Source organism: Leptopilina boulardi, unplaced genomic scaffold (assembly GCF_019393585.1).
Source record: "Leptopilina boulardi isolate dan_hultmark-lab unplaced genomic scaffold, ZJU_Lbou_2.1 LbouV2_333, whole genome shotgun sequence".
Lineage (NCBI taxonomy): Eukaryota > Metazoa > Arthropoda > Insecta > Hymenoptera > Figitidae > Leptopilina > Leptopilina boulardi.
This window is the reverse complement of record NW_026137900.1, coordinates 436,351-461,328: the sequence shown is the minus strand read 5'-3', so window position 1 is coordinate 461,328 and position 24,978 is coordinate 436,351. Positions and strand designations below refer to the sequence as shown.

The 24,978-nt window shown below is 29.2% G+C and overlaps 7 protein-coding genes across 13 annotated transcripts in view; 4 read left to right on the top strand and 3 right to left on the bottom strand.

The window, feature by feature from the left end:
• Positions 1-43: 43 nt before the first annotated feature.
• Positions 44-3,169, top strand: LOC127285520 (protein PTCD3 homolog, mitochondrial). The gene is made up of 10 exons (XM_051311596.1): positions 44-207; positions 434-545; positions 615-812; positions 897-1,150; positions 1,210-1,318; positions 1,391-1,724; positions 1,800-2,005; positions 2,099-2,437; positions 2,564-2,782; positions 2,920-3,169. Exons 1-10 carry the CDS (start codon positions 176-178, stop codon positions 3,079-3,081), a joined length of 1,965 nt encoding a protein of 654 aa, XP_051167553.1. The 5' UTR covers positions 44-175; the 3' UTR covers positions 3,082-3,169.
• A 674-nt stretch (positions 3,170-3,843) lies between these two features.
• Positions 3,844-6,415, top strand: LOC127285480 (uncharacterized). The gene is made up of 4 exons (XM_051311521.1): positions 3,844-4,470; positions 4,545-4,881; positions 5,054-5,259; positions 5,407-6,415. Exons 1-4 carry the CDS (start codon positions 3,953-3,955, stop codon positions 5,627-5,629), a joined length of 1,284 nt encoding a protein of 427 aa, XP_051167478.1. The 5' UTR covers positions 3,844-3,952; the 3' UTR covers positions 5,630-6,415.
• LOC127285479 (SWI/SNF complex subunit SMARCC2) lies at positions 6,119-10,756 on the bottom strand. Of its 2 annotated transcripts, none has more exons than XM_051311520.1 (8): positions 10,509-10,756; positions 10,051-10,170; positions 9,844-9,957; positions 9,396-9,760; positions 9,094-9,321; positions 7,676-9,021; positions 7,264-7,607; positions 6,119-7,081 (listed from the first exon to the last, which is right to left on the bottom strand). In XM_051311520.1, the coding sequence occupies exons 1-8, from the start codon at positions 10,623-10,625 to the stop codon at positions 6,650-6,652; spliced, it is 3,066 nt and encodes a 1,021-aa protein (XP_051167477.1). In that variant the 5' UTR covers positions 10,626-10,756; the 3' UTR covers positions 6,119-6,649. The 2 variants fall into 2 exon arrangements, with proteins under 2 accessions (XP_051167477.1, XP_051167476.1); XM_051311519.1 differs by having other exon boundaries at positions 6,119-7,084; positions 10,509-10,755.
• Positions 10,757-11,163: 407 nt separating this feature from the next.
• LOC127285482 (GTP-binding protein SAR1b) lies at positions 11,164-14,561 on the top strand. 2 transcript variants are annotated; one of them, XM_051311526.1, is made up of 6 exons: positions 11,164-11,300; positions 11,723-11,812; positions 12,180-12,299; positions 12,873-12,938; positions 13,027-13,262; positions 13,398-14,561. In XM_051311526.1, exons 2-6 carry the CDS (start codon positions 11,770-11,772, stop codon positions 13,512-13,514), a joined length of 582 nt encoding a protein of 193 aa, XP_051167483.1. In that variant the 5' UTR covers positions 11,164-11,300; positions 11,723-11,769; the 3' UTR covers positions 13,515-14,561. The 2 variants fall into 2 exon arrangements, with proteins under 2 accessions (XP_051167483.1, XP_051167484.1); XM_051311527.1 differs by having other exon boundaries at positions 11,198-11,404.
• Positions 14,261-17,116, bottom strand: LOC127285481 (3-hydroxyisobutyryl-CoA hydrolase, mitochondrial). 3 transcript variants are annotated; one of them, XM_051311523.1, is made up of 8 exons: positions 17,049-17,116; positions 16,410-16,500; positions 16,051-16,118; positions 15,712-15,956; positions 15,363-15,604; positions 15,074-15,293; positions 14,810-14,997; positions 14,261-14,746 (listed from the first exon to the last, which is right to left on the bottom strand). In XM_051311523.1, exons 1-8 carry the CDS (start codon positions 17,061-17,063, stop codon positions 14,607-14,609), a joined length of 1,209 nt encoding a protein of 402 aa, XP_051167480.1. In that variant the 5' UTR covers positions 17,064-17,116; the 3' UTR covers positions 14,261-14,606. The 3 variants fall into 3 exon arrangements, with proteins under 3 accessions (XP_051167480.1, XP_051167481.1, XP_051167482.1); XM_051311524.1 differs by having other exon boundaries at positions 16,730-17,108; XM_051311525.1 differs by lacking the exon at positions 16,410-16,500 and having other exon boundaries at positions 17,049-17,068.
• A 160-nt stretch (positions 17,117-17,276) lies between these two features.
• On the top strand, positions 17,277-19,070 carry LOC127285484 (sorting nexin-24-like). The gene is made up of 3 exons (XM_051311528.1): positions 17,277-17,701; positions 17,854-18,044; positions 18,182-19,070. Exons 1-3 carry the CDS (start codon positions 17,549-17,551, stop codon positions 18,318-18,320), a joined length of 483 nt encoding a protein of 160 aa, XP_051167485.1. The 5' UTR covers positions 17,277-17,548; the 3' UTR covers positions 18,321-19,070.
• Positions 18,754-24,978, bottom strand: part of LOC127285478 (mucin-4-like) — a 41,423-nt gene continuing 35,198 nt past the window's right edge. For all 3 annotated transcript variants that reach the window (XM_051311515.1, XM_051311518.1, XM_051311516.1), the window contains one exon: positions 18,754-24,904. In XM_051311515.1, the coding sequence (XP_051167472.1) occupies positions 23,061-24,904 (1,844 nt within the window). In that variant the 3' untranslated portion in view covers positions 18,754-23,060. The remainder of the gene's footprint in view (positions 24,905-24,978) is intronic.

The window sequence follows — 24,978 nt, the reverse complement described above, 5'->3', positions numbered from 1 at the left end:
TTAAAAAAAAATTGTCCAGAAATGAGAGCGAATGAACCAACACTACAGGCGCAAGCGCACTACAGCCCTTCATGTGAACAATACCTTAAGAAACTAAGAAAACCACATGAAGAAGATGTCAATGTGTTTGTTTTAATATTTTATAGCTTTAATTTATAAATAAAAAACAATAATAATGAACTCATTAAGAAATAAATTATCAAATCGGTAAGTAAAATAAATTTACTTTAATTTTTATCAATTGTCGTTTGATTCTTCAATCTTAAATACAATCTTAATTGTTTTTTCTTATTTTTATAGGTTAAGTTTTAATATTTTTTTCTTTTTAATATCTGAAAATTCGATTTTTTTTTAAAATAAATAAATTAAAAAACTATTAATATAATTCTTTCTTTAAAAAAATATAAGCAAAATTATTTAAAATTCAATTTAGGAAATTAATGCAAAATGGATTTGTACATTTACAATCATATTCATCGTCAACATCGCCTACAAATATTCAAATACCAAATAGAAAAGAACGAGGTCCTACTGATATTTTAATGGTACGAAAATTAAAATAATATATAATATAATAATAATTATTATTCATTGAGTTATTAAATATTTTGTAGGCTTTAGAAAGTACAATTCGAAGAGATCCTACAGCTCCCCATTATAAATATATAGATGATCCTAATTTATTACCAATAACAAATCTCGAGAAACGATCATATGCTCTGTCAAAAGAGGCTGGAAGAAAGGCCGCAATGTGGGTTCGACAAGAACATGCAGAATATTTTCAACATAAAGTTGCTGAACCTTTTATTGATGTAATTTATTAATTACTCACGAATTCATTAATTTTTATATTATAATTTTGTTATAAATACTAAATTAAATTTCTAATTTTACAGTACTATGCTCCACGTGCTGTTTATACAGAAAAGGATAATGTCTCAGAAGAAATACTATTAAATAATATTAAATCTGGTTATGTTAAGGAGTCACTTGAAATATATAATTTATTAGAACAAAATGTCAAAATCGAGACTAAATTAGCTCTTTTTGAATTGTTATGTTTTTACAATTCAATGGAACAAATTGATGAAGAATTAATGGAAGAACGATGGTATTCGAGCAATAGTATCCTAGAGGGGAATAATTGGAAGTAAGCAATATCTATAAACAAATAAATCAAAACATCATTTAACAAATAATAAATTTCAGAGAATGTTCAGATAAACAACATTTGTTTCACATTCTAACACAAGAAAAAGGTGATATAGCAACAGCAGCTTACAATGTCATGATAACTGGTCTTATAAAGTTTAATAATGTACGTATTTAAAAAAAAAACAAATCATTTTTGAATCTGTAAAATAATTATTTAAAAAAAATTTCACTTTAGTTAGTTAAAGCTTGGGATTTATATGAGGAATGCAAGGAGAATAATATCCCGCTATATAAAATAACGTATGATCATTTAATAAAGGCAATTATAATTGCAAAACATAACGACGGTGATCGTTTGATTTTAATGCAACAAATGTACAAAGAAATGATGATTAATAATTTACGACCTGATGTTAAAACTATGAACGCCTCTTTGCATCTCCTATCAGTTTTGAAAATAGTACAAAAGAGTTCTATGCTTTCAATGATTCTCAATGAATTCAAAAGTATAAATGTGAAACCATCTCTTGCATCTCATTACTATATACTTAAATGTTTCTCTAAAAGTAGTAAGTATATTTTTTAAAAATTTACTTCGGAAATAATAAAATCTACTAATTGATTTATTAATAAAAAAAATTTAGATCAATTGTTGAAGACAGTTCTAACTGAAATTATGGATATATTGGAGAATGAAAATCTAAAAGAATTTTCATCTATTGAAGATGCATTATTTTTTCCTCATGCAATGCAATGCGCCTATTATGCTAAATCTATGATTCTTTGTAAAAGACTTAATAATCTTATGTTAAAAGATGACAATTATAAATTAATCAGAGGCAATTATCAGGTTTGTTATTTAAAACAAATGCTTTTCTTTTTATAAATCTATATCATTTTAGAAAAATTTATTTATTCTAAAACTATATATTTATCATTTTAGGAGAATGTCTACTATCGAAACTATTTATTATTGCATTTAAAATTATTGAGTCCTAAATCATTTAAAGAAGTATATTTAGAATTGACGCCACATATTTACACTCCGGAAATGCCAATTTTTAAAGAAATTCTCGATTCATTAATTGAAACAGAATCAAGCGAAGTAACAGATATATTACAATATTTATGCTCGCAAGCAATATTGTTTGAATACACGAAAAGCAGTGTAATTCTTGAAAATTTAGTGGATCTCATGTGTAATCATTGTAAACCTACGGCTGATTCGACATTAAATAAAAGTTTTGCTGAAATTGCTTTGCAATTTTGGACTCAGATGCAAGTTTGTATTGTTTTTCTTTTCATATTTAATGCAAAGCTACAAAATTCAAAATTATTTATATATATATATATATATATATATATATATATATATATATATATATATATATATATTATTTTGTTTTAGGAAGCTAACATGACATCTAGACGAGGATATACTTATGAAGCTAGTACTTTGGAAAAATTGTCATTACTCTGCGTACGTGGTGGAGAATTTGATAAAATGCTAGAAATATTATCTACTTTGATAAATAATCAGAATATAGTTATTGCAACAATGTCCCCCAAAGGGATAAAAGAATTATTTACTGCTTGTTTGGCAAATGGACATTGTGAAGCTGCTTTGGTAAAATCTCTCTTTTTTTGTTTAATTAAATTTTCAATTTTAATTATTTGATATATTTTTAAATATAATGTAATATAAGAAGAAATATATATTAATTATAATAAAAATAAATAATAATAATAATAATGAAATTTCAGAGTTTAATCGAATACGCGATTGAGTCTGGCTTTGACGAGCAAATATCAATGGGTATGAAAGTTTATAAAACGTTTCAACTCTCTGCAGCTCAAGAGAGTCGACTTCAATCCCTGGTTGGTAAGGATTTCAAGAAATACAAATTAAATAATGAAGAATCGTAATTTTTATATTAAAAAAAATATTCTACTATAGTTGTTTTAAAAATGTAGATTTCATAATTACATTTGTAAATAAACTAAATAATACGAATTTTTAGAATTTGATTCATCTAAACTTTTGTTTTTCAATTTTCCCTTTAAATTTATTTTTATTTTATATTCTCTTTTCACCAAATATTTTACTTTAAAAAAAATTCTCTAACATTGAAAAAATATAAATTTTTCAAAATAAAAAAAGGATAAACTAATTAAAACAAATTTTAAAATAAGATTGTAGGAAGAATAAAATTATCATCTATATAAAATAAATTAAAAATTCAAAAATAAAAATATCTGAATAGCGATATTATTCAAGCGCCGGCGTTCTTAAAAAGTTAGTATATTAACCGCAAATCAATTGAATCAGAAAATTGCGATACTTTAATTGGAATTTAACGAATAGAATTACAACCTTTAGAAAAATAATTATTCGTTATTATTCAAAATTGATAATTCTAATGAGTTTACGTTAATTGTGAAATTTTGCTAACAAGATTTATTATTCTTGTATATATCAACATTAACTTCGTAGTAGAAAATTGAATTATAAGAATTTGTCTATTGAGTTCGAGAGACGTCAATCGTTCATGATTGACGTGTATCAATGTCCTTGTCCCTCGAATTAGGTTCCCCGATGAATTAAGTACCGCATTGATGCGGTTCCCTACTCTTCATTCAAATGACTATTTCCTGCATCCCTATAGAACATAATGTCATAACAATCTCGTCTACTTTAAAACTCGCTTGTCAACTGATAACCAACTGATTAAGAAGTATAGAGCAAGACATAGAGGAACAAATGAAAATATTTCTCTCACTAGTTTAGGAACTAGTAATGGAGCAACAACATTCACGTTTAACATTAGATTGGGTAGCAGAATTAATTACCGCCGATGAACCTGATGTGGAAATTAAAAATCTCGACGAAGAACCAGGTTCAGGACGCGGTGATAATTATACATCGATGCTTTATCGTGTTCGCGCTAAAGGACGTAAACAATTAAAAAAAGGAGAATGGATACCATGGCAGAGGGCAATGATTTATAAAGTTCTACCACAATCAAAAGCACGACGTGAAGCATATAAAAGTGAATTGTTATTTCGTAATGAGGTGGTTTTTTATAAATACGTGTGGCCCACATTGAATAAACTTCAAGAAAATGGAAAAATTGTTTTTCAAGGAGTTGCCAAAGTCCTTGCGGCAAGACCCGATTTTATTGCCATGGAGGATCTTAAAGACAGGGGATTTCGAATGGCTGACAGAAGAACTGGTCTTCAACTTGAACGTCTCAAAATTGTCCTTAAAGCTCTAGCAGGATTCCATGCTCTCAGTCTAACACTCAAGGAACAAAGGCAAGTGATTTATTCTTATTTTAAAAAAAAAAAAAAAATCAATTTAAATTTAATTTATCAAATTTGAATTAAAGGCCAGACGTTTTTGAGAGATTATCAAATCCTGATGAGGGCCAAGGAATACAAGAAGTTCTTTTTCGTTTAGAAAATGAGGATTGGTATCGTCAATATTATCGAATGGCTACTAATAATGCAATAAGAATGGTATCAGATGGCTTGCCTGAAAATTTGGAACATCGACGAGAAGAAGCAATGGAGAAATTTCATGATTTTTTGAGTGAAGACACATTTTTCCGTACAATGTGTAAATTGACCGCCGCCCAAGGACCACTCTCAGTTTTTTGCCATGGCGATTGTTGGACCAATAATTTCCTCTTCCGCGACAGCAGTGTTGCTACAACTGAAACACAGGTCATTCAAAAAAAAAAAAATAATGTTATTTTATAATTACAAAAAAATTATCCAAAACAGAATTAATGAGAAAATATATATAAAAAATTTTAAGTTAATTTTGAATTTTTTTTTCTAATTTACTTTAATTCTGGAAAAATAAATAATATATTTTTCTCTTCTTTTAATGCAGGAAGTTTATTTAGTTGACTTTCAACAAGCACGAGTCGGTTCCCTTGCTCTCGATTTGGTAAATCTTTTATATTGTTGCTCAAGTAGCGAAATTAGAAAAAATCATAAAACTGAATTGTTACGACATTATCATAATAATTTAATGTCTGCATTGCATACATTAAATCCCCAAGGTCCAGAGAGAGATGAAACAGTCATGTGGGAACTGTAAGTAAAACTAGATTTTTATGAATTTTAAAAATCAATTTAAAATTCGTCTCAAAATCTGAAGTATTTTTTTGTGAAATCAGTAAGAAAAATTTTAAAATATTAACAAAATTAATTTAAAAAAAATTCCTGCCTGTAAATTTCCAGATTAAATGAAGAATTACGAAGATGTGGACGATTTGGATTAGGTTTAGCGGTGGATATTCTTCCAATTAGCACGTGTGAAAGTGATCAAGCTCCCGATTTATACGAAGGCGGAGAGGAAAATAAAGAAGTTCGTGTTGCTTTTGCTGTTCCACCGGGAGGTGCTGAGTGTTCACGATTAATGACCGAACTTGTCCTAGAATTAATAGATAATCATGCACTTTAGATGAAAAATAGAAAAATAATTTCCTAGAATCTTCCTTAATTTAATTAATGAAAAATATTTTGAAATTAGAAGAATATCAAAACAAAATTTTCAATTAACACAAATACCTATTTTATCTAATTATAGATATATAATATATATATAATGACAATCTATAGCTTATACACAATATACTGTATATTTTACATGATCGTAAGTCAATTACAATTACGACGAATTATGCTGTAAATAGAAATTTCAGAATACATTACGAAAAATCGAGACAGTAAAAAAAGTAATCCCTGAAGACGAAAAATTTCATTTCTTCGTGAATTATTTATAAATGCACTTTTTATATTAGATGCACTGTAAATTAAAAAAAAAAAAAAAAGTGGAAAAAATTTATCTAACGTTATTATCTTGAAGTGCTTTCTTCTACTTTCACACGACATTCAATTGAATTACAATTGCACGCAGTTCATTCTCATCAAAAACAAAAAAAAAAGATAATCCTATTCTTAAAATTTTATTATACAAATAAAACAAACTGCTTTCTTTTCTTTTTTGTTCAATGATAATTTTCATTCTTCTCAGGTAGAAAATTTGATATAAATGACAACTGTCAAAAATTCTTAATTCTAAATTAATATAGAAATCTGTTTTTTGCCTCTATTCCCCACTCATGTTGCCTATTGTTTTTTTTCTGTCAACAAGAAATTAAATCAAAATACCAATTAATTATTATTGGTCAAGTGTACAATTAAAAACAAAACAAAAAAATTAAAAAAAAAAAAAAAAAAACAATAATATGAAATCACATAATCGAAAGGAGACAAATAATCCTTTATGAAATGACTGAGTCTCACTTTGCGATTGTGAATTATTTTTTTTATACCCATATGTATTAGAATCAAAATACTTTCTAATAATCAAATACTTTCTAGTTATGAATAATAATTCGCTCACATATTTCATCAATCTAAGAATATAAATTAATAATTATTGTACCTCAAAAAAGTCATCTTTTATAAATTCGATACATTACGCTTGTTGTGGTGGTGTGTGAGGTGGTGGTTGTTGAGATGTTGCCTGTGGACTTGGCGGTTGTTGCTGTTGTTGTTGAATGAGATGTTGATTTTGTTGTTGTTGCTGTTGTTCCTGTGCTAACCTCTGATGTGCTTGTTGTCGTGCACGAAATTCTGCTGCTTTCAATTGTTCCAAATGAAATTGTTGTCTTTCGGTGATAAGCTGTTGTCTCTGATATTCAAGACCCTCACGTTCACGTTCCATTGTTGTTTCCAATTCCTCAAAGTGACGTAATTTAATTTCCAATTTTTTCATTTGTGTTTCAACAAGCAAAGCGACGAGAGATTTTATTTTTCTCTCCTCAACGGCGGCCAAATGTTTTGCTTTAACGGCAGCGGCTGCCAATGCTGCAGCTGCAGCCGATTGTAATTGTGCATCTTTTACGACCTGCTGAAACAAGAAATAGGTGATAATATCTCATTTTTTTTAGGGGACTTATCTTTTTTTCCTCGTTCTTTATATTTTAATTTCCTGTAATTTTGTAGGAGGGTGTCTTCAATTTATGTTCGAAATAAGTTATTTTTTTCAGAATACATTTTTTTTTTATTTGTAATTTAAAAAATACTTACTTTGTCTTTCTTTTCTTTTCCATCACTTTCCTCGCCATCGACTTTAGCTTTCGTTTCATCCTCGCTCTCTTTTGTATCAACGTCCATCTTTTCAGATTGATCCCTTTCATTTTCGGTGATTTCCTCCTTCTTTGGAGGTGTTGTTGATGGTTGTTCACTCTCGACAACTTCCTTCGTTTTTTCCGTTGCATCCTCTTTCTTTGCTTCCGGTGTTGGATGAGGCGATGTCGAGGGTGTTGCATTAGATTGTCCTGTCGAGGATGCGGAAGAATCCTCTGGTGGTTCCGGTGGTCCAGTACCAGCGATTCCTGATTGTGCTAGTCCTGCAGCTGGATCAAATTTACCTGAAAATAGGAATAAAAAATATATCAATTTTATTAAATAATTAAAAAAAAAAAAAGATTAAACATACCATCAGAATTGGCGCTTGCTTGAACGTTTCGTAAATGTTGATCCAAAAGAGCAGCTGGAACTTGATCCTTAATAGCCGCAAATTCCTCCATAGCGGCTTTTGCAGCACTAGCTGCAACTCGTGGATCGACAACGGACGCCAAGAAAGCGACAGTACTCATAACAGGATTGCCAGCCTTTGAGAATGGTATCGGTTGATAGCCCAATGGTCCAAGACCTTCAGGACCGCCCTCTTCCAAATATGGATCTTCAATAGGAAGCCGAAGAAAATGGAGAATACATTCATCCTGTGTTCTTGAACCAACGTGTTCGCACACTTTATTCCAATCATCCTTATGAAGTTCCAAACCCTCAAGAAGTAATAGTGTCTCTTGTTCTGTCCAATCGCGTGTTGCACTCGAGGCTTGTTTATTTTTCAGTACAGCTGGTTTTCGTGAATATTGATCAATCTTTAAACCGAAATTTGTCATTGAATTGGGCGTTGGTTTTTCATCACCGCCAGCGCCAAGTGGTGTACTTGGTTTTTTCTCAAGATCAAGAAGTGCCTTTGCTGCCGATGGTTGAGGTGTTTTCGGTGGATTTGGATTGACAGGCGCCAAACCCGAGGGTGTATCGGAGAGAACATGGAAGTGAGACGTTGGAGGTGGTCCCATTGGCGTTGGTCTCGATTCAGCGTCAACTTGATAATTAATTAAACCCCATTGTTCGAGAAAGGCATGAACGCGCATTATTGCGCAAACATCACCGGCTAAATTTCTCCGACATGCAGTTGACGTTATATATTCAGTGGGATTTAATCGATAAGTGTCAATCATGAAATTTCGATAGGCAAGATAAATCTCAGGTGTTTTGGATTTATTTTTTCCATTGAAAAATTCATAAAGAGCACGTTTCTCAATTGTATGAATTGAATTGTAATCGAACCATGCTGAATAACTGGGTACGACGATATGATGAGTTTGTTCAGTGACATTGTCTTCGGGCTCGTCGCTTTTACTTCCTTCGCCACGCTCTTTACTTGAACCTCTTTCCTCACGATCTTGAGCACTGTGGGCACTATTTTTGTCACCTTCGGAAGGCTCGTCTAAATCGGCCATATTTCCTGATTTTAGAGGTTGTAATTCATTGTCCTGTTTCTTATTTGTCGATGTATTACCACCTCCAGTTGAACCAGAGCCGGTGATTGATGAATTTGTCGCTGATGCTACAACTTCGACAATTCGTGGCTCCGCTGGTGGATCTTCCATACCTTGTGTTAAATCTTCTTCCTCGTCAACACCACCTCGGGTTTTTTTCATCGCTGCCGTTGCTGATGTTGCTCCTTGCATACCTGCAGGTCCTCGACCACTGCCAAAATAAATTATCATCAACAATACAGTTTTTTTTTAAACTTCGGCAATTATCTTTAAAATACTTTACCTTTTGCGCTTGCCAATTTTCGGTGGAGGAGAAGGTGATCGTTTACGTTTTGGTTTCTTTGTACCAGTTGGAGGATGAGAAGGTTGAGACATTAAATCTTCCACCGAGAGTCTGTATTTGTGGACTTTCTTTTGTCCATTGTCATCGACTTCATAATCTTCCTCATTCATCCATTCGTTGTATTGATCCAAATCTAACGCCCATGTTGCCGATACTTTATATATTGTTCTTTTATAAAAAAAAAATTAAATTAGTTCAGAGAAATAATAAAATTATTACATATTAAGAAAAAAAGACTCTACCTGGGATTTACTGATCCGAAATTTCCTTCAGGAAAATCCCATGGAAGATCTAGATTTGTCCAAGTGTCATAACTATCGGGAAAATAATACCAATGAAGAAGAACGGAACGATCACGTCGCATAAATGGCCGAGCATATTCTTCTTCAAGTGGATCGACGGAAGGATAAATTATATGAGTTGCATCCGCTTCATTTTCAACTACTGAACCCTGATGTCGTCGAACTATGTCTTTAACTTTTGTTGCTGTTGCTTTATCAACATCGGATCTCACAAATACATTAGGTAATATTAAACATCTATTTTGAACCAAGGCACGTTCTGCTGCCGTTAACATGTCTATCAGAAGATTCAATCGAGAGCCCGACTGGAAAAAAATTAATTCAATTACAATGTTTAAAAATTTATTCTCAATTTTTTAAATTCCAATTGTCAATAAAATTAAAATACCTTTCCAACTGGAAAATCAAAACGCCGCCATCCATTTTCTTGTTTAAATTTATAAGCAGTTCCTAATATATGGCATAAACCACCACCAGGTTTAAAGTCAAGGAAGCATTTCATCTGAAAATGTAATTGTTTTAATATTTATTTTCTAAAAAAAAAACACAAACAGTAAAATTATTAATTAGTTTCATTTTTCAAAATTATACTTACAGGAATTCTGGTCATCTGCGGTTTAGAAATATTTTTACCAAGATTATCTTCCTGGAACTGAAGTATTTGTACTACCAACGCAGCCAATGATTTATTAGTAGGAGGATCCGTTTGAACATACTGTAATTCAAAAATATTTTAAATAATAAATTCAAAATATCTGTACAAAAATATTAAAGGTAAAATTAAATACACAAATTATAACGCACGCGAATTCTATAGAAGTCAACATCATCAACACATACAGTGACATTTCAAGTACATTCATAGGTTATATATTATTTGAGTTATTTAAAGAACATATCAAATTGATCCACTTGTATAAAAAGTGAATACTCAATTCGAATAGAATTTTTTCTACTGAAAAATATATAAAAGCTTATTTCTAATTATTTGGAAAAGAATAAAAAGAGAATGGATAATATTGATGAAATAGACGCCGGGTTAAGGGGACTCACCTTCTTGCAATTTTTCAATAGCCACTGCTTTACTCCATCCAATAGTGTAAGGATCTCAGGACTCTCAAAAAACTTGAGATTCGGACTTCCATCCTTTTTTGGACCCAACGAGAGCATTGTGAATGGGAAATCTTTTTTAAAATCCGTTTAAATTACAAAGAAACAACGCCGTGAAAACCACAAACATCACAGCTCACTACCACATGCATACACAGTCCAACCAAACGGCCCGCCAATCACGCGTTCCATTAAGTCCTTTTTTCAACTCGCGATCCTCCGGGGAAAAAGATGGATTCCCACGTCACGCCCTTCAACGTTTTTCAGGACCTTTTTAAAGAAAAAAAAAATGTATTAAAATCAGTTTTCATAGTTTTGCATTTTACATTTGTTACCTAACAAAATTATTTGTCATTTAATAAAGAAAAAAAGATTTTTTTTTAAATTTCCAAAACAAGTATCAAATGGCGGGAAAATTTGAAATTATTTAAAATTTTTAGGTTATACTGACAATAAGTATAATATGTGAAAACTTGTAAAGAAAACTTTGTATTTTCACGGTATCTTAATTGATGGATATAGATGAAATACTAAACACTGGGAAAAAGAAAAAAATAAATAAAAATAATTTGAAATCTCGGAGAATGAGACGGAAATATGATGCAAGATGGCCACCGGATGTAGACGTCATCCGTGCCACTGCCAACTAACGAGCTCGTTACGAGCTGCGCTTTTCAACGGGGAAAAGTGACTTTTCTCCGTATCATCAGATCTTCGTTAAATTTTGCACGCTAAGTACGTCATTCAGTGAAGCGTAATTTTTATTTACAATTGTGTGCAGTGTCAAATTTTTTATCCATCTTGTAAAACTAGTTTCCCTTCTGGTGCTAGTGCCCCAGGTACTGTTATTTTAAGAGCACCTGATTTCTCCTCTCGATAAAAGTTTTCTTTTTTTAATAATAAAAATAAAATATTTATATTTTTCATTCTATAACAATAATAATATGATTTATTATTGAAAATCATAAGAGTTGTGTATTTCATCTCAAAAGTGCAACGTACTTTGACGTACGTCGACACATGTGTACCTTGTTCCCTCGTCAAGGCTATATCATACATCATAAAATTAGTTTTCATTGTTTGTTTAAATCACATAAACTTGTAGACAGTTTCCGATTATATATACCACTATAATTTACTGATTTAATTATTTGCAGAGTCATCTTAAAGTAGCCGTAAGCTCGTCAAATAAAAATTCACGAATATGTTTATTTGGGATTGGTTCACTGGAGTCTTGGGTTATCTTGGTAAGTTTTATTTTTTTAAATTGTATTTTAATTTAAATTTTTTTTGTTTTTACTTAAAGGTCTTCTTTATTTATTTTATTAGTCGTTTTTTTTCTCAATGTTGCGAGAAAATACATTAGTTAAAATATAGATTTTTATTTAAATTCAAAATTCTTTTCTTTTATGTTTCTCTGATGATAAACTCGAGGTTTACCGATATATGTGTGTCGGGGAAAATTTCTCATTCTCGGTTTACCCTATTCGGGTCGTCATTCATTGATAAATGCAGCAGTCGAAGAATATCTTCTCGATCCGATTGAGATTCCATGTGAAAGTAAGTCAATAATGTCTGGAGCTTTTGCATGATATTTGTTGTTTTTTATTTCAGGATTATGGAAGAAAAGTGGCAAACTTTTGTTTCTTGGCCTGGATAATGCAGGCAAAACAACACTACTTCACATGCTCAAAGACGACCGATTAGCTCAACATGTACCTACATTGCACCCAAGTAACTAACTTATAATTAACATTCTATTAAATTTTTACTTTTAATTTCTGAAAGGACGTTGATTTTACCAATTTGGAACAATATTCTCGAGTCCAAATTTATTATTTGTTTTTTAACTTTATTGTGATAAGAAAAATTTAATAAATTAACGGTACCAAATGATATTAAAAATAAATCGTGTTATTTAAAAAGAAGTTACTTTATATTAACAAAATATTTCTTTGTGTTTAAATGACTAGAAGTTTTATTATTTGTACGTTAACTATATCTTAAGTGTTTTCTAACTGCGTAAATTCATTTGTAATTTGTAAGATTTTTAATTTAAAAATAGAAACCTTCAATAATTATACGATATGACGCCTGTTTACATTGAATAGAGAGTAGATTAACGTGACTTGCAAAATAATGATTCTACATTTTTAATAAGCTTTGAAAAACATAAGTTTTCATTTTAATTTTAACTTTAAAATTTTCTATGTGAGAAACGTCGATTTTATCTTTTAGATAAATTATGTTATCTTTTTCAAATTAAAGTCATCATAAGTATATTAATATGTTGATTCTGTGTTTTAGCCTCGGAAGAGCTGTCGATCGGCAATATGAGGTTCACAACATTTGACCTCGGTGGTCACACTCAAGGTATGTATTTAATATTAATTTGGAAAAAAAATAATACTCACAAAAAAAAAAAAATTCTTGATCTAAATTTGGAAAATTAATTTCACAGCTCGTAGAGTTTGGAAAGATTATTTCCCAGCTGTAGACGCAATTGTTTTTCTTGTCGACGCTAGCGATAGGAAACGATTGACAGAATCGAGAAATGAATTGGATGCGCTAATGACTGATGAACAGCTTAGTATTTGTCCGTTGCTAGTTTTGGGTAACAAGATTGACAAACCCGGTGCAGCATCCGAAGACGAACTTAGAACTTTCTTTAATCTTTATGGGCAAACGACTGGAAAAGTAATAATTTAACATTTTTTTTTCAATTAATTATTAATCATTCTCTCTAATTTTGAAAATTGGTGAAAATTACGATAAAAAAAAAGTATTATACCCAAATAATTGTTAATTAAAACACTTTCTTCTTTTCTTCAGGGCAAGGTTGCACGTAACGATATTCCTGGTCGTCCTTTAGAACTTTTCATGTGCTCCGTTCTCAAAAGGCAAGGATACGGTGAAGGTTTTCGCTGGTTAGCGCAGTACATCGACTGAACAAAAAGAAATGAAAAAAAAAACCTAATAACAGTTGAAACACTCCATTTTTTCCAGTAATTTATTACTTTCCCACTATTTGAGCTCTTAATTCCTTCGGCATTTAGCAGTGCTAATGCCACGTGGACATTTTTTTGCTTAACAAAACAAAGCAAAATATTACATCTCAAAAGGCAAAAAAAAAAAATAAATAAGTAGGGAAAGTACAATCTTACGACAGAATTATAACCGAATGACGGCTTTGTGACCATTTGAATTAGTGAATTTATGACCTATTTAAATTTAACTATTAATTATCCGGTTGAACTATGCGTACGTAAAAATATTAACGTCGCATAGAAATACCACCTAGAATTGTTTTCCTTTTTGTTTTTTCTTAATGTTTATTTAACAAATTTCTCAACGTTTCAGAGCTCGTCTAATTAAAAAAAAAGTGCTGTGAATGTTGACGATATTTAAAGAAAACGAAACGAACATTTTGATAAATAAAATACTATTAAAAAAAAAAAGAAGTCCAACATCCTTGGCGATTTTTTGGTTTCTTTTTTCTCTCATATAAATGTTAATCGCGATTTAACTGCCGTTTTTTCAAAAACAACTTTCTACTTTTGTCAGGATTTGATTATAAGTCCCTTTTTAGTTAATATCTGTTTTGCTCGAGTTTTTTTTTCAAATTCATTTATGCGGTGAATGACGTTTTCATTATTGTACAGAAATAGTTTTGCTGATGTTTGATTTAGGTTTCTAAAAAAAAAAAAACAACAACAACAAACGAGTTCGATGCACATACAGAATTGTAAATACCAAACGTAATTTCTTGATTCATTTTACGAAAAATGCAATCTTAAAAAAAAAAAACGCCTTTCTTTAAACTGGAATCAAGTCAAATCTATGTTAATTTTTATTTATTTTGTTGTAACGTCTTTTTCGTAAGGTGTGCCAGAGATAAGCGAATGAGTCAAGAATGTTTGTTATAAATAATTGGTTTTTAATAAAAAAAAAAAAAAATGTTCAGAATTTTATAAAATTTGCTTTTTATCAACAGTATTTAAAAAAATATCGTTCTTTTTATTTAAGCTTACCCCGGTGGTGTTATAACTTTGAAAGTGTCAATTCAAGATTATCGGAAAGTGGAGCGAAACGTTGATTTACATATTCGTCTGTGACTTCATTTATCGACTTTGGATTCCACATAGGTTTTTGATCTTTGTCAACTAACAGGGCTCGAACACCTGTAATTAATTTTTTGCAAAATTTTAAAAATAATTAAATTTATTTTCTAATTAATTACCAACCTTCATAAAAGTCGCCTTCCTTCGATAGACAGGCGCAAGCTAATCTGTACTCCATTTTCAATGATTCGGATAAATCAAAATTAGCTCCATTATCTAAAGCCTTTTTTGTAACTTTCAATGAAGTTGGTGAGACTTTTTGCAAAATTTCTATCACTGAATTAGCCCACTGAGAATTTTCCGCATGTAGCCTAAAGATTTAATTTTTTTTTTCGTTTTAATCTTTTTTTTTTTTTTTTTAAATATTTTTGTCAATTTTTTACTTACTTTTCAATAATTTCTTCGATGGTTTTCGCTGAAAAACATCGATTAATTTCTTTCATGTGAGATTCTAGGCTAAATTCTTGATTTAAATTTTTCGCTTGATAATTATTTAGAATCTCCTCAACGTTTACATTTTTGGGACTTAATAAAGTTTCAGTTAATTCGTCGAGTTGACTTTTTGGAACAAAATGTGTTGCAAGACCAGCCAAATACACGTCAATGCCTTGAAAAAATTTAATTAAAATTAAATAATAATTTTTTGTATAATTAATAAAATAAATTATTAAATTACCCTTTAATCTATGTCCCGTGAGTCCCAAATAGAATCCAAGTTTCCCCTTCAATCGTGGCAAGAAATATGAACCACCAATATCGGGAAATAAACCAATTCCAGTTTCTGGCATTGCAAATAAAGTATTGTCTGTTGCTATTCTATATTTTCCATGAATAGATAAACCAACACCTCCACCCATTGTGATACCATTAAGTAAAGCGATATATGGTTTTTTAAAAGTCCCGATAAGATGATTCAATCTTAGTAAATAAAAAAATTTTTAACATAATGAGGTAAAATTAATTAATAAATTATTAAAATTATTATTATTAATTAATTATTAAAATTATATTTTCAAACTTCTTACGTGTATTCTCGTCTGAAGAATTCCTGTCCAAATTTGTGACCATCTTTATCGTCTCTTAAAGGTACAACTAAAGATTTAATATCTCCTCCAGCACAAAAAGCTTTCTCACCCGCTCCTTTAATAATAACAAGACTTTTTGAAGATTCCCATTGTTTAAGAACTGGATAGATTTTATTAATCATCGAAAGATTTAAAGCATTAAGAGCTTTTGGTCTATTTAAAATTATAAGACCCTTATCGCCAACCTACAGAAAATATTATTAAATTAGTAAATTTTATAAAACCAATCTTGATTTATTATAATTTATAATTTAGAAAACAAAAAATAATTATACTTACATCTTGAAGTATTACATTATTTTCTTCTACAGACATTGTATCATCCGTTAAGCTTTTTTTCAGTGGTACTAAAATACATAATATTTTTAAATTTTTATTTCATATGCATGCATATTTGATCGAGCATTAGAAACCTGATTTGAATAGAATTACAATTTTTTGTTAAATGAAATATGCAAAATAGTGTTATTGAATTTTAAAAACAAAAGCGATTGTAGTGGAAAGAACACAAAAAAATATTAATAATTCAAAAAATTACATTTTCAACTTTAGGGGTAAGTGGAAAAATTACTCTTTTAAATTATTATTATTTAAAAATTATTAATATATAAAATAGTCAATTAAAAAATTTTTTTTACCTGTTCCTAAATGTAAGCATTTAATTGAATTTGTGATCCGAGTTGTTGACACGAAATACATGCATGTTACTTTCGTTGAGATACTTTTCAACTACGTAAAAAAAAAAAATTCCTTTGTATTAATAATTAATGGAAAAAAACAATTGTTTAAACACGTAGATTATTACAATACATAATATATTTTCTAAAGTATCTACTTCCTATTTCAAAGTAAGAATAAAATTAAATTTTAATAAAATATTAAACTATTATTATTACTAATATTAAAAAAATATTTTTTGCAAAACTGAAAAAATCATTTAAAATTTTCATATAATTACCATTTTAAAGAATTTCCAGTTAAGTCTTTGTAAAATTGAAATCACTTCGTTTGAAAAGTAACAGACCAAAGGGTGATTTTAATAAAGGAGATCACACATACACACTCAATAAACAATTATTAATTACACACAAATAAAAAAAAAACAACAACGAAAAAGTTTACAAACACTTTAGAGGTTAGGAAACGAAAACTAAAAATTTTTGTCGTTTTTATGCAATAATTATCTCATTTTTGGTCATTCGTTGGAGAGATAACACTTGAGTGTTACAAAAGAAGTTGAAATTAAATACTTTAGAAAAACTCATTAATCAAATCACCTGATTACGAAACATTAAAGTGGACCTCAATCCATAAAAAGAAAGTATGTCTAAAGTAAAGAATTTCGCGCCTAAATTTTTTGAAACTTTCTTTTTAAATATTGTTCATATATTTTGAATTGTGATTGGTGGACTGTGGTAAATTGTTCTGTGATTGGCTAACAGTCTCTGTGAACCGGAACTTGTTCATGAAAAACTGCCTTTACATATTTAGATACCGGAAGTGTAACATATATGAATAAACAGTGACAATGTGTATGTGTGGGTGTCATTTTTTATGTTGGGAAATCCATTGTTGACAATTATTCATTTTTGAAGTTTTTCATTACTAAATTATTTTGAATATCAGGAATTTACGACTCAGTTATTATTATAAATGTAAAAATCGTTGCAATAACTTATTGAGAGAAATGACAAACAACCCAATTAAACAATCAATGCCTGTTTTGATGTATTACTCATATTTTGAAATTACTAGATGATAAACAAAAAAATATGCAATGTATCAAATTTTTATCAGCGGTTATCACTTAGCTGAAGTTCCGCGTGGAAAGCCGTATTACGTTTATTCAGTTGAAATGGTTCATTCAATCAACGGAACACGACATTTCGTCGAAAAGAGATACAGTGAATTTAATGCCTTACATCGTTTGGTAAAATGCATTTTTATCTTTTTAATATTACATATTTTTTATATTATCAAATGATTTTTCAATTTAAAATCAAATTCCAAAAATATTGTTTCAATTTTTTCGATATTAGAGTTTAATTCTAATTTTATTAGTTTTTTTTTTTAATTTTACAGTTGAAAAAAGAAAGCGAAACTGCGCCTTTTCCTCCAAAACGAGTTCGAAATTCGAATCCAAAAGTCCTTGAACATCGACGAGCAGCTTTAGAGCAATATATGCAAAAAATGTTAAAGCTTTCTAGTACAAAGCATCAAGTATTAAATTTTTTAGGCGTCGATAATCAACCTCTTAGATTGAATAACACAAGGTATTTATTTTAAAACTATTTTCCTTATGCTTTAATTTAATTGTATAAAAGTGTCTTTATTTTTTTTTTTTTAAATAGAAACAAAATTCTTGGAATAAGTAAATATTAATTTTTAACATTCAATATGTAAATTTCAGAATACAAACACTTACTCACCAGCCAATTTTTCATTATAATTATGATCCATACGTTCAGGCGAACATATCGTCCTCACTTCCAGACACAGTTACCAATGGTGTTTTGCTTGGAATCTATGGATTTAGAAATTCTGAATGATTACCGAAAATACCTACGAAAGAAAACAAGAACAATCAGGAGATTAATTAGCTATATTAGCTAATTTTTAGAACAAAGATTTGCTACCTAAGTATTATTTTTTATCCATTAATTTTATTAACTTGACATTATTACAAAAAAAAAAAAAATCACAAATAATTTTATTATAGAGCGTCTATATTTTTTAAAGAAATGAATTATTTATATTATTAAAAAAAAAATTTAAATACATTTAAATTTATTTTTGTTATTTGAAAAAAAACCTATATATAATTTTTAAAATAAAATATTTAAAAAAAGAAACGTTTACAATCCAAAGATATAATTTCACATGCATCTAATTATTTGGAAAAAAAAACTTTGCAATAAGAAAAAAAAAAAAAAATGTAAAAATAATTAACAGTTTGAGGGTAAATAAATTTGTCACTGTTAATGAATATTTAAATACAGAACTTTCGTTTTTATTCTGCCATACCCTCTGCTATCGTTACATTACATAAAACGATTAAACACTATCCTATCACTTGAAAGAATTATTATAATATTGCAAGGTTTTTTTTTTTTTGTCGAACCGTCGATCTTACTGAACGACGTGTCCATTATATAGAAAATATGTCTTATTTATTTACAATATGTTATCCTCATTATTTCCACTTGAAAAAGGAATTATTCTTATTTTTTTTTTCTTGGATATATGTTATGTATTATTTTCAGATAAGTATTCATCGATACGCTGTACAGTCATATCCACTGAGTATTTAGATTTTTTTTTTCGACAGATAAAACCGACGGGACACTACGTTATAAGCCGTAAAAGAAATCGATATTATTTTTTTTTCTTTCAATTTTCATTCTCACTCTGATATATTCAATCGCATCGCGAATGTCGCTTTTCGTTTTGGTACTCGCGACAAACAACGATTACGAAATTTTTCTTTTTTTTTTTTTTTTTACTCATCTTTTGTGCATTTCTCCATCAAACTCTCTCTCTCTCTTTCACACATACACATATATACTCAATTTATATTTATATATATAATATTATATTTTGATAATATTTTTATATAAATATAAATTACTATCTTAATTGATATAGTAGTACCAATACTAATGCGCTTCATCAACAAATACATCATCGTTTATTACATGTCACTATATAATTTTTTTTTTTATGTATCATTCATATAATACATTAATTTCTAAAAAAAGAACCATTCATTTCTGTTATTATTAGGTATTTACAGAGCAGTTTTTTTTTCTTTTTTTTGAAAAATTGTGAACCGTAAGCTGTTGATCTCGTAAAAACTCACAATCAAAATCAAAATACTCGTTTTTCTTTTTGATTTATTATATAATTTTAACTTATTTTCCAAGAGAAGTTAAAAAAAAAAATTTTTTTTTGTAATTTATACAAATTAGGGATTAATTTTTCATAATTCTTTAATAATTATAAAATGATTTATCTGCGTTAATTACCAATAGTTTTTGACTGAGAAAAATTTAATTTTTAAAATAATCTTTTCGAATTTGTTTATAATATTAATTATTAAAAAAATAATTTCAAATTTTTCACATTAACTTTTGGCAGTGAAAATCGCAGATAAATTATCAAGAACGAAAGAGTAATTTTGTTTTTGATTGGTGACACTTGCTATTTCGTTCATTTATCAATTTTTTTTTCTTTCGTCATTCTATAGTAATTTGTGCTAAACGACAATACCTTGGCCAATACGTATCAATTCGCAGTTTATCGGTCTGCAATTTTTTTTGTTTTTTTCTATATATTATGAATTCATTTCGAATCATCGCTTGCTACGGTACAACGTATAGCGCTTCAAATACTGGTAAAGTGATTTTTTTTTGTTTTTTTTTCTTTTTTTAAGTGACAAATCTTGAACCTTAACAAATGTACGTTTTACAAAAAATCTTAAGTTATCCTTAACAGCATTTAAGCAGCTTAAGTACCTGAATCTAACTTTGGAAAACTTTGTTGCTGTCTTACGATAAAATTTTTTTATTTTTATTTAATGCGTTTACAAGTTTTTTTTTTCATGTTCTTATTTATATAAATGCTGTTGGTACGACTAAGGAACGGCAAAAGGCCGCACTATCACCGACAAATAAAAATTTTCTTCTTGTTATTACATCATATTTTTTCCTCTTCTTTTTCATTTTCTCACTTTTCAAATATGATTTTTTTTTAAGTCTTTGAAGTCATTCAAAAATACGCGTTCATTTGATGCAAACGTTTTTTTGCTTGAAAATGTACACATAGACAAGTTTTTTTCTTCATCTTAATTTCATTATTTAATGTACAGGAAGATAGTTGTCGCTCTTATATTTTAGAAATAGCAAAAATCTCGCATTTTTTTTTACAACAACATTTAAACGCAAAACGAGAGAAATGGAATTTGCAAATAGACGGTGAAACTAACAAAAGATTATAATCTATACAAAAAAAATAAAATAAAAGAATTGTATCAAAAATTAGAATAACTTAACGAAAATTTTTTATTTATATTTTTATAAATAAATTTTAATATTTATAAAATCAAGTTACTCACTTCTTGGACAATTCTTCTTTTTTACGACAAATATTAACATGAAAAAAAGTACAAATTTTTTTTTTTTTTTTTTTTAGAAAGGTAAAGAATATAAAATCATTTTTGCAATGAAATGAAATATTAAATACACAATTTATTTAACTCGAGTATTCTCTTTTTTTAAATATATATAATGAAATCGTTTAACATTTCGTGTTATGATGTTTAAATCTATACGTAAATCTAACTGAAGTACATTCAAAAAAACAGTTTACAAATTTTTTTTTCTTTTTTTTTTATAGGAAAAATCTTTGATTTCAACAAAAACAAATATTTACACTATAAAACTTATACAAATACCAATATATTGTAAATAGACTAACTATAATAATATATATATATATATATTATTTATATATTAAATTTCGAACATTGCAAGTTTCACCGTCTTTGTTTTTCACAAGTGGAAACGGTAATTAAATGATTAACTGCAGGCATTCATACATCACAAGGGCACGTGGAAATATGATTATAAACATGACGTTTATTATTGTTGTAGTTATTGTTTTTTTTTTTCTTTAAATCAGACAAAGCATTTGTACTAAAGTGCAGCGATGTAATATATATTTTTTTTAACGAGTTTATCTATGCAGTCTACAATAATGTACAAGTATGAAATTTTTATACATGCACTGTGACAAGGTACAATCAGGCCAGAAAAGACAAGTGATCCGACTCATTAACTTGCAATTATTATTATTATTATTATTATTATTAAATCATTAATGAATAAATTAAATAATACAACTTTAATTAGAAAACTACAGTGTAAGTATCGTTTGCTACATCCGCATTCGTTCTTATGAACGAAAATTAAATGGCACGGAAAATAAAGATCACAAAGAAATTTCTTAAGATTTCCGTCTTCTTTTTTTTTTTTTTTTTTTTTTTTTTAAATAGAAAAATAAAAAAAGAACCAACGCGAGGCCTTTGCAAAGTGGAAAAAATTAAGAAACAAAAATATACATATATCCTTTATTATAAAGGAATTCTACGCTCTGTATAAGAAAAAATGTTTTCGCGATATAGTTCACGAATTTTTTTTTCTCTTTAAATTTGTCACGCTGTGAAAATATTTACAGGAAAAAAAGAAATATTAAAACAAAAAGAGAACAAATAATCCCTGAGGGTATTTACTAATGTCAAAACTGTAGTTTAAAAATTAAATTCTACATTGTTTTAATAAATCTAATTCTTACTGAAATTTTTTTTTTTTTTTAAATGGTAATTTTTATTTTTAATAATTCGAAATGTTTTATTTATTTAAATACTTCTATTTTTGTTAAATAAAAAGAAATGACGATGACTTGAAAAAAAAATAAATTAAATTACAAAAATAAACAGAAAAAATAAACACTAACTAGAGAACACAAGAAAATTTAATAAACCGATGGTGATGGTCGTTGAAAACGGAATGTGTACGAAACATTTGGTCTAATCATTTGGCCCGATTACTCCGTCGCAAATTTTTATATTTGTGCATCACGTGATGGATGCTGCAAGTTATAGAGATACAAATCTGAATTCACTTTTTTTTCCTTTTTTTAAAAAAAAAAAAATCTACACAAATCGATTATTTCACCTCTGATTTATATTTGTTTCATGACTCTCTATTTCACCCCCACGAGCCTCTCTCTCAAGCCTTTGACTAGATTGCATTTCTAAAGTTTCTTCATTAGTTGCTTTCTTTTTTTTTTATACCCTAAATCTGCCATTCATAATGATTCACACTATCACTAGAATTGTATTAACACCTAAAAGTAAAAGGATGACCTACTCTTATCAAGAATTCTAATAAATTGTTTATCTCACACGGAGATAATAATATTCAACGTTATTTCTATATATTCAAAAAGGAGAATTTCATCCTTTTTTTTAAAGAACTTCTCCAGAAGCTTTCTTGAAAAAAAAAATTATGTACACCAGCATCATATTTGATATTATCATAATTAACTGAAATCAGAATTTTTTTTTAAATTACAATTTTTTAATTATAATTTTAAATTCTGATTTTAGTTTTTTTTAAGGGGTTAAATCATTGCTTTTCCCAAAAAAGAACCGGTGAATATTTTTTTTTTTTTTTTTACACATTAAAATACAAATGATCGTAGAATATATTAGAGTATAATTGCTAGGACTACCTTTTCTTTCCCAATTGTTTCGATGATGAAAGCCTCTTTTTCAATTTATGATCGAGCTTGACGGGTTTTTTCTTTGGCCTCTCGGGTGATCCATTACAACAGGCGCAGCCTTTTTTCACATGACCACGAAGACTTGATCGTCTTGCTCGACAATCCGGCTCAACTGATGTATTATGACTTGTCTCGTCATCTGATGCTTCTGATGTTTTATCACTGGTGACAACAACATTTGTCTCTGATATTGAATCACTTTTAAATCTTTTGGCGAGCATATGTTTTGGATCGGCACGATTTAAAACAACTCTTGCTGTCACATGTAATTTGTCCTTGGCTTTTAAATAAGTACAATGATCGCTGGTAATTTTAACATTACTTGTTGTACGTAACATTGAATCATCTAAACCATTTGTCATTAGAGTATTATCCTCCGGTTGACTGTTGAGTGAATCACTGATACTTGAGTCATCATCCTCGCTACTTGATCTTGTTCTCTCTGACATTGGACTCTCCCATGATAAATAACCAGTTTTTGAACCGGCAATTTTTGTGGTTACACGTTTTTTGTTTGAATAAGTGTATTTGTGCGTGGATAAAAGTGGACCGGCAATTGGCGAAAGTGGCGATGTAATTGTCACATCGGCGGTGTTTGCGCCCAAAAGAGTGAGACTCTCGTCGCCTGAACTTGTGATTGAAGTATTATTGGTATTTACTTCAGCTGCAGGAAGCGATTGTGTGTCAATGTCAATGTCGAGTTTTATATTTGACGGTGTACTTGACAAACTACTTGGTGTGCCTTCTTTAGATCCGCGTCTTGAATTTAATTTAACCCTGGAAGTTGTATTATCTTTGGAAGAGTCATTTTCAGTCGAGGGAATATTTCCAGGCGATAGTCTTGATAAATCTGAATTACTGTTTGAAGCGTCGTCTTGACTGAGATTGTCGAGACTTAGTCTCATGTGTTTCACTGGACTTATCACGTGTAATTCGTCAACTTTTTCTCGTTTTGCTCTTTTGACAGTGTCCTTCAATGTTCTTGTTCGTTGAACAACATTTCTTCTTCGTTCATTTGCTTTAAGATCGGCAATTGGACTTGCGTCTCTACTACCACTCGATGAGTCGAGAGATCGAAAATAAGAGGAGCAATAGGGTTTAATGCCAAGTGATTGACTGCATGTTGCGTCTTGTGAGGAATGATCAAAAGAAGGTGAATGATTATTATCAAAAAGTAAATCAGCCTCGGGAAATAGATCACTTGTACTTGGTTCATCAACTCCAAGATCTTCGCATTCTTCTGATAAACTTTTTTGTAATTTTAATTCACGTTCTAGAGCCGCATTTTTACGTTCTGCACGCTGTTGTAATAATTCTCTTTGACTTGGATGTGATTTCGCGAGACTATTTTTATTCGAATACTGTTGATAGGTTTCAAGAGAATGATTGATAAAATATTTTTTTGCATTTGGTTGAAAAACATTGCCACTTGATAATTCGATGGTTTGATTTTTGTTGATTATTTGTAATACATTTTCTGTACTCTCTGAGTCTCTTGATGAAATTTTATATGGTTCGATGTTTAAAGAGTTTGTTGATGTCGGAACATACCTCCAGGGTGTATCGGGTGATGGTTTTCTATCTGGTTCCCATGCTTCTTGTAACCTTGCATTTCCACAGAGAATTCCATTTCCAATTTTTCCAGATGAATCAATTGAATCAATTGATTGTCTAATTGGTGATTGTTGACTGTCGGAACTGCTTGGGCCACCGGTTATAAGAAATTGCGATGTATTGTCCAAATTGCTCACTTGTTTGCTCACAGAAGTCATTGTTGTTGTACCCGGTTCTAAAAAAAGAGAAATTAATTAATTTTTCATTCATGTTTTCATTAAAAAAAAAAAAAAAAAACACGTGCTACGA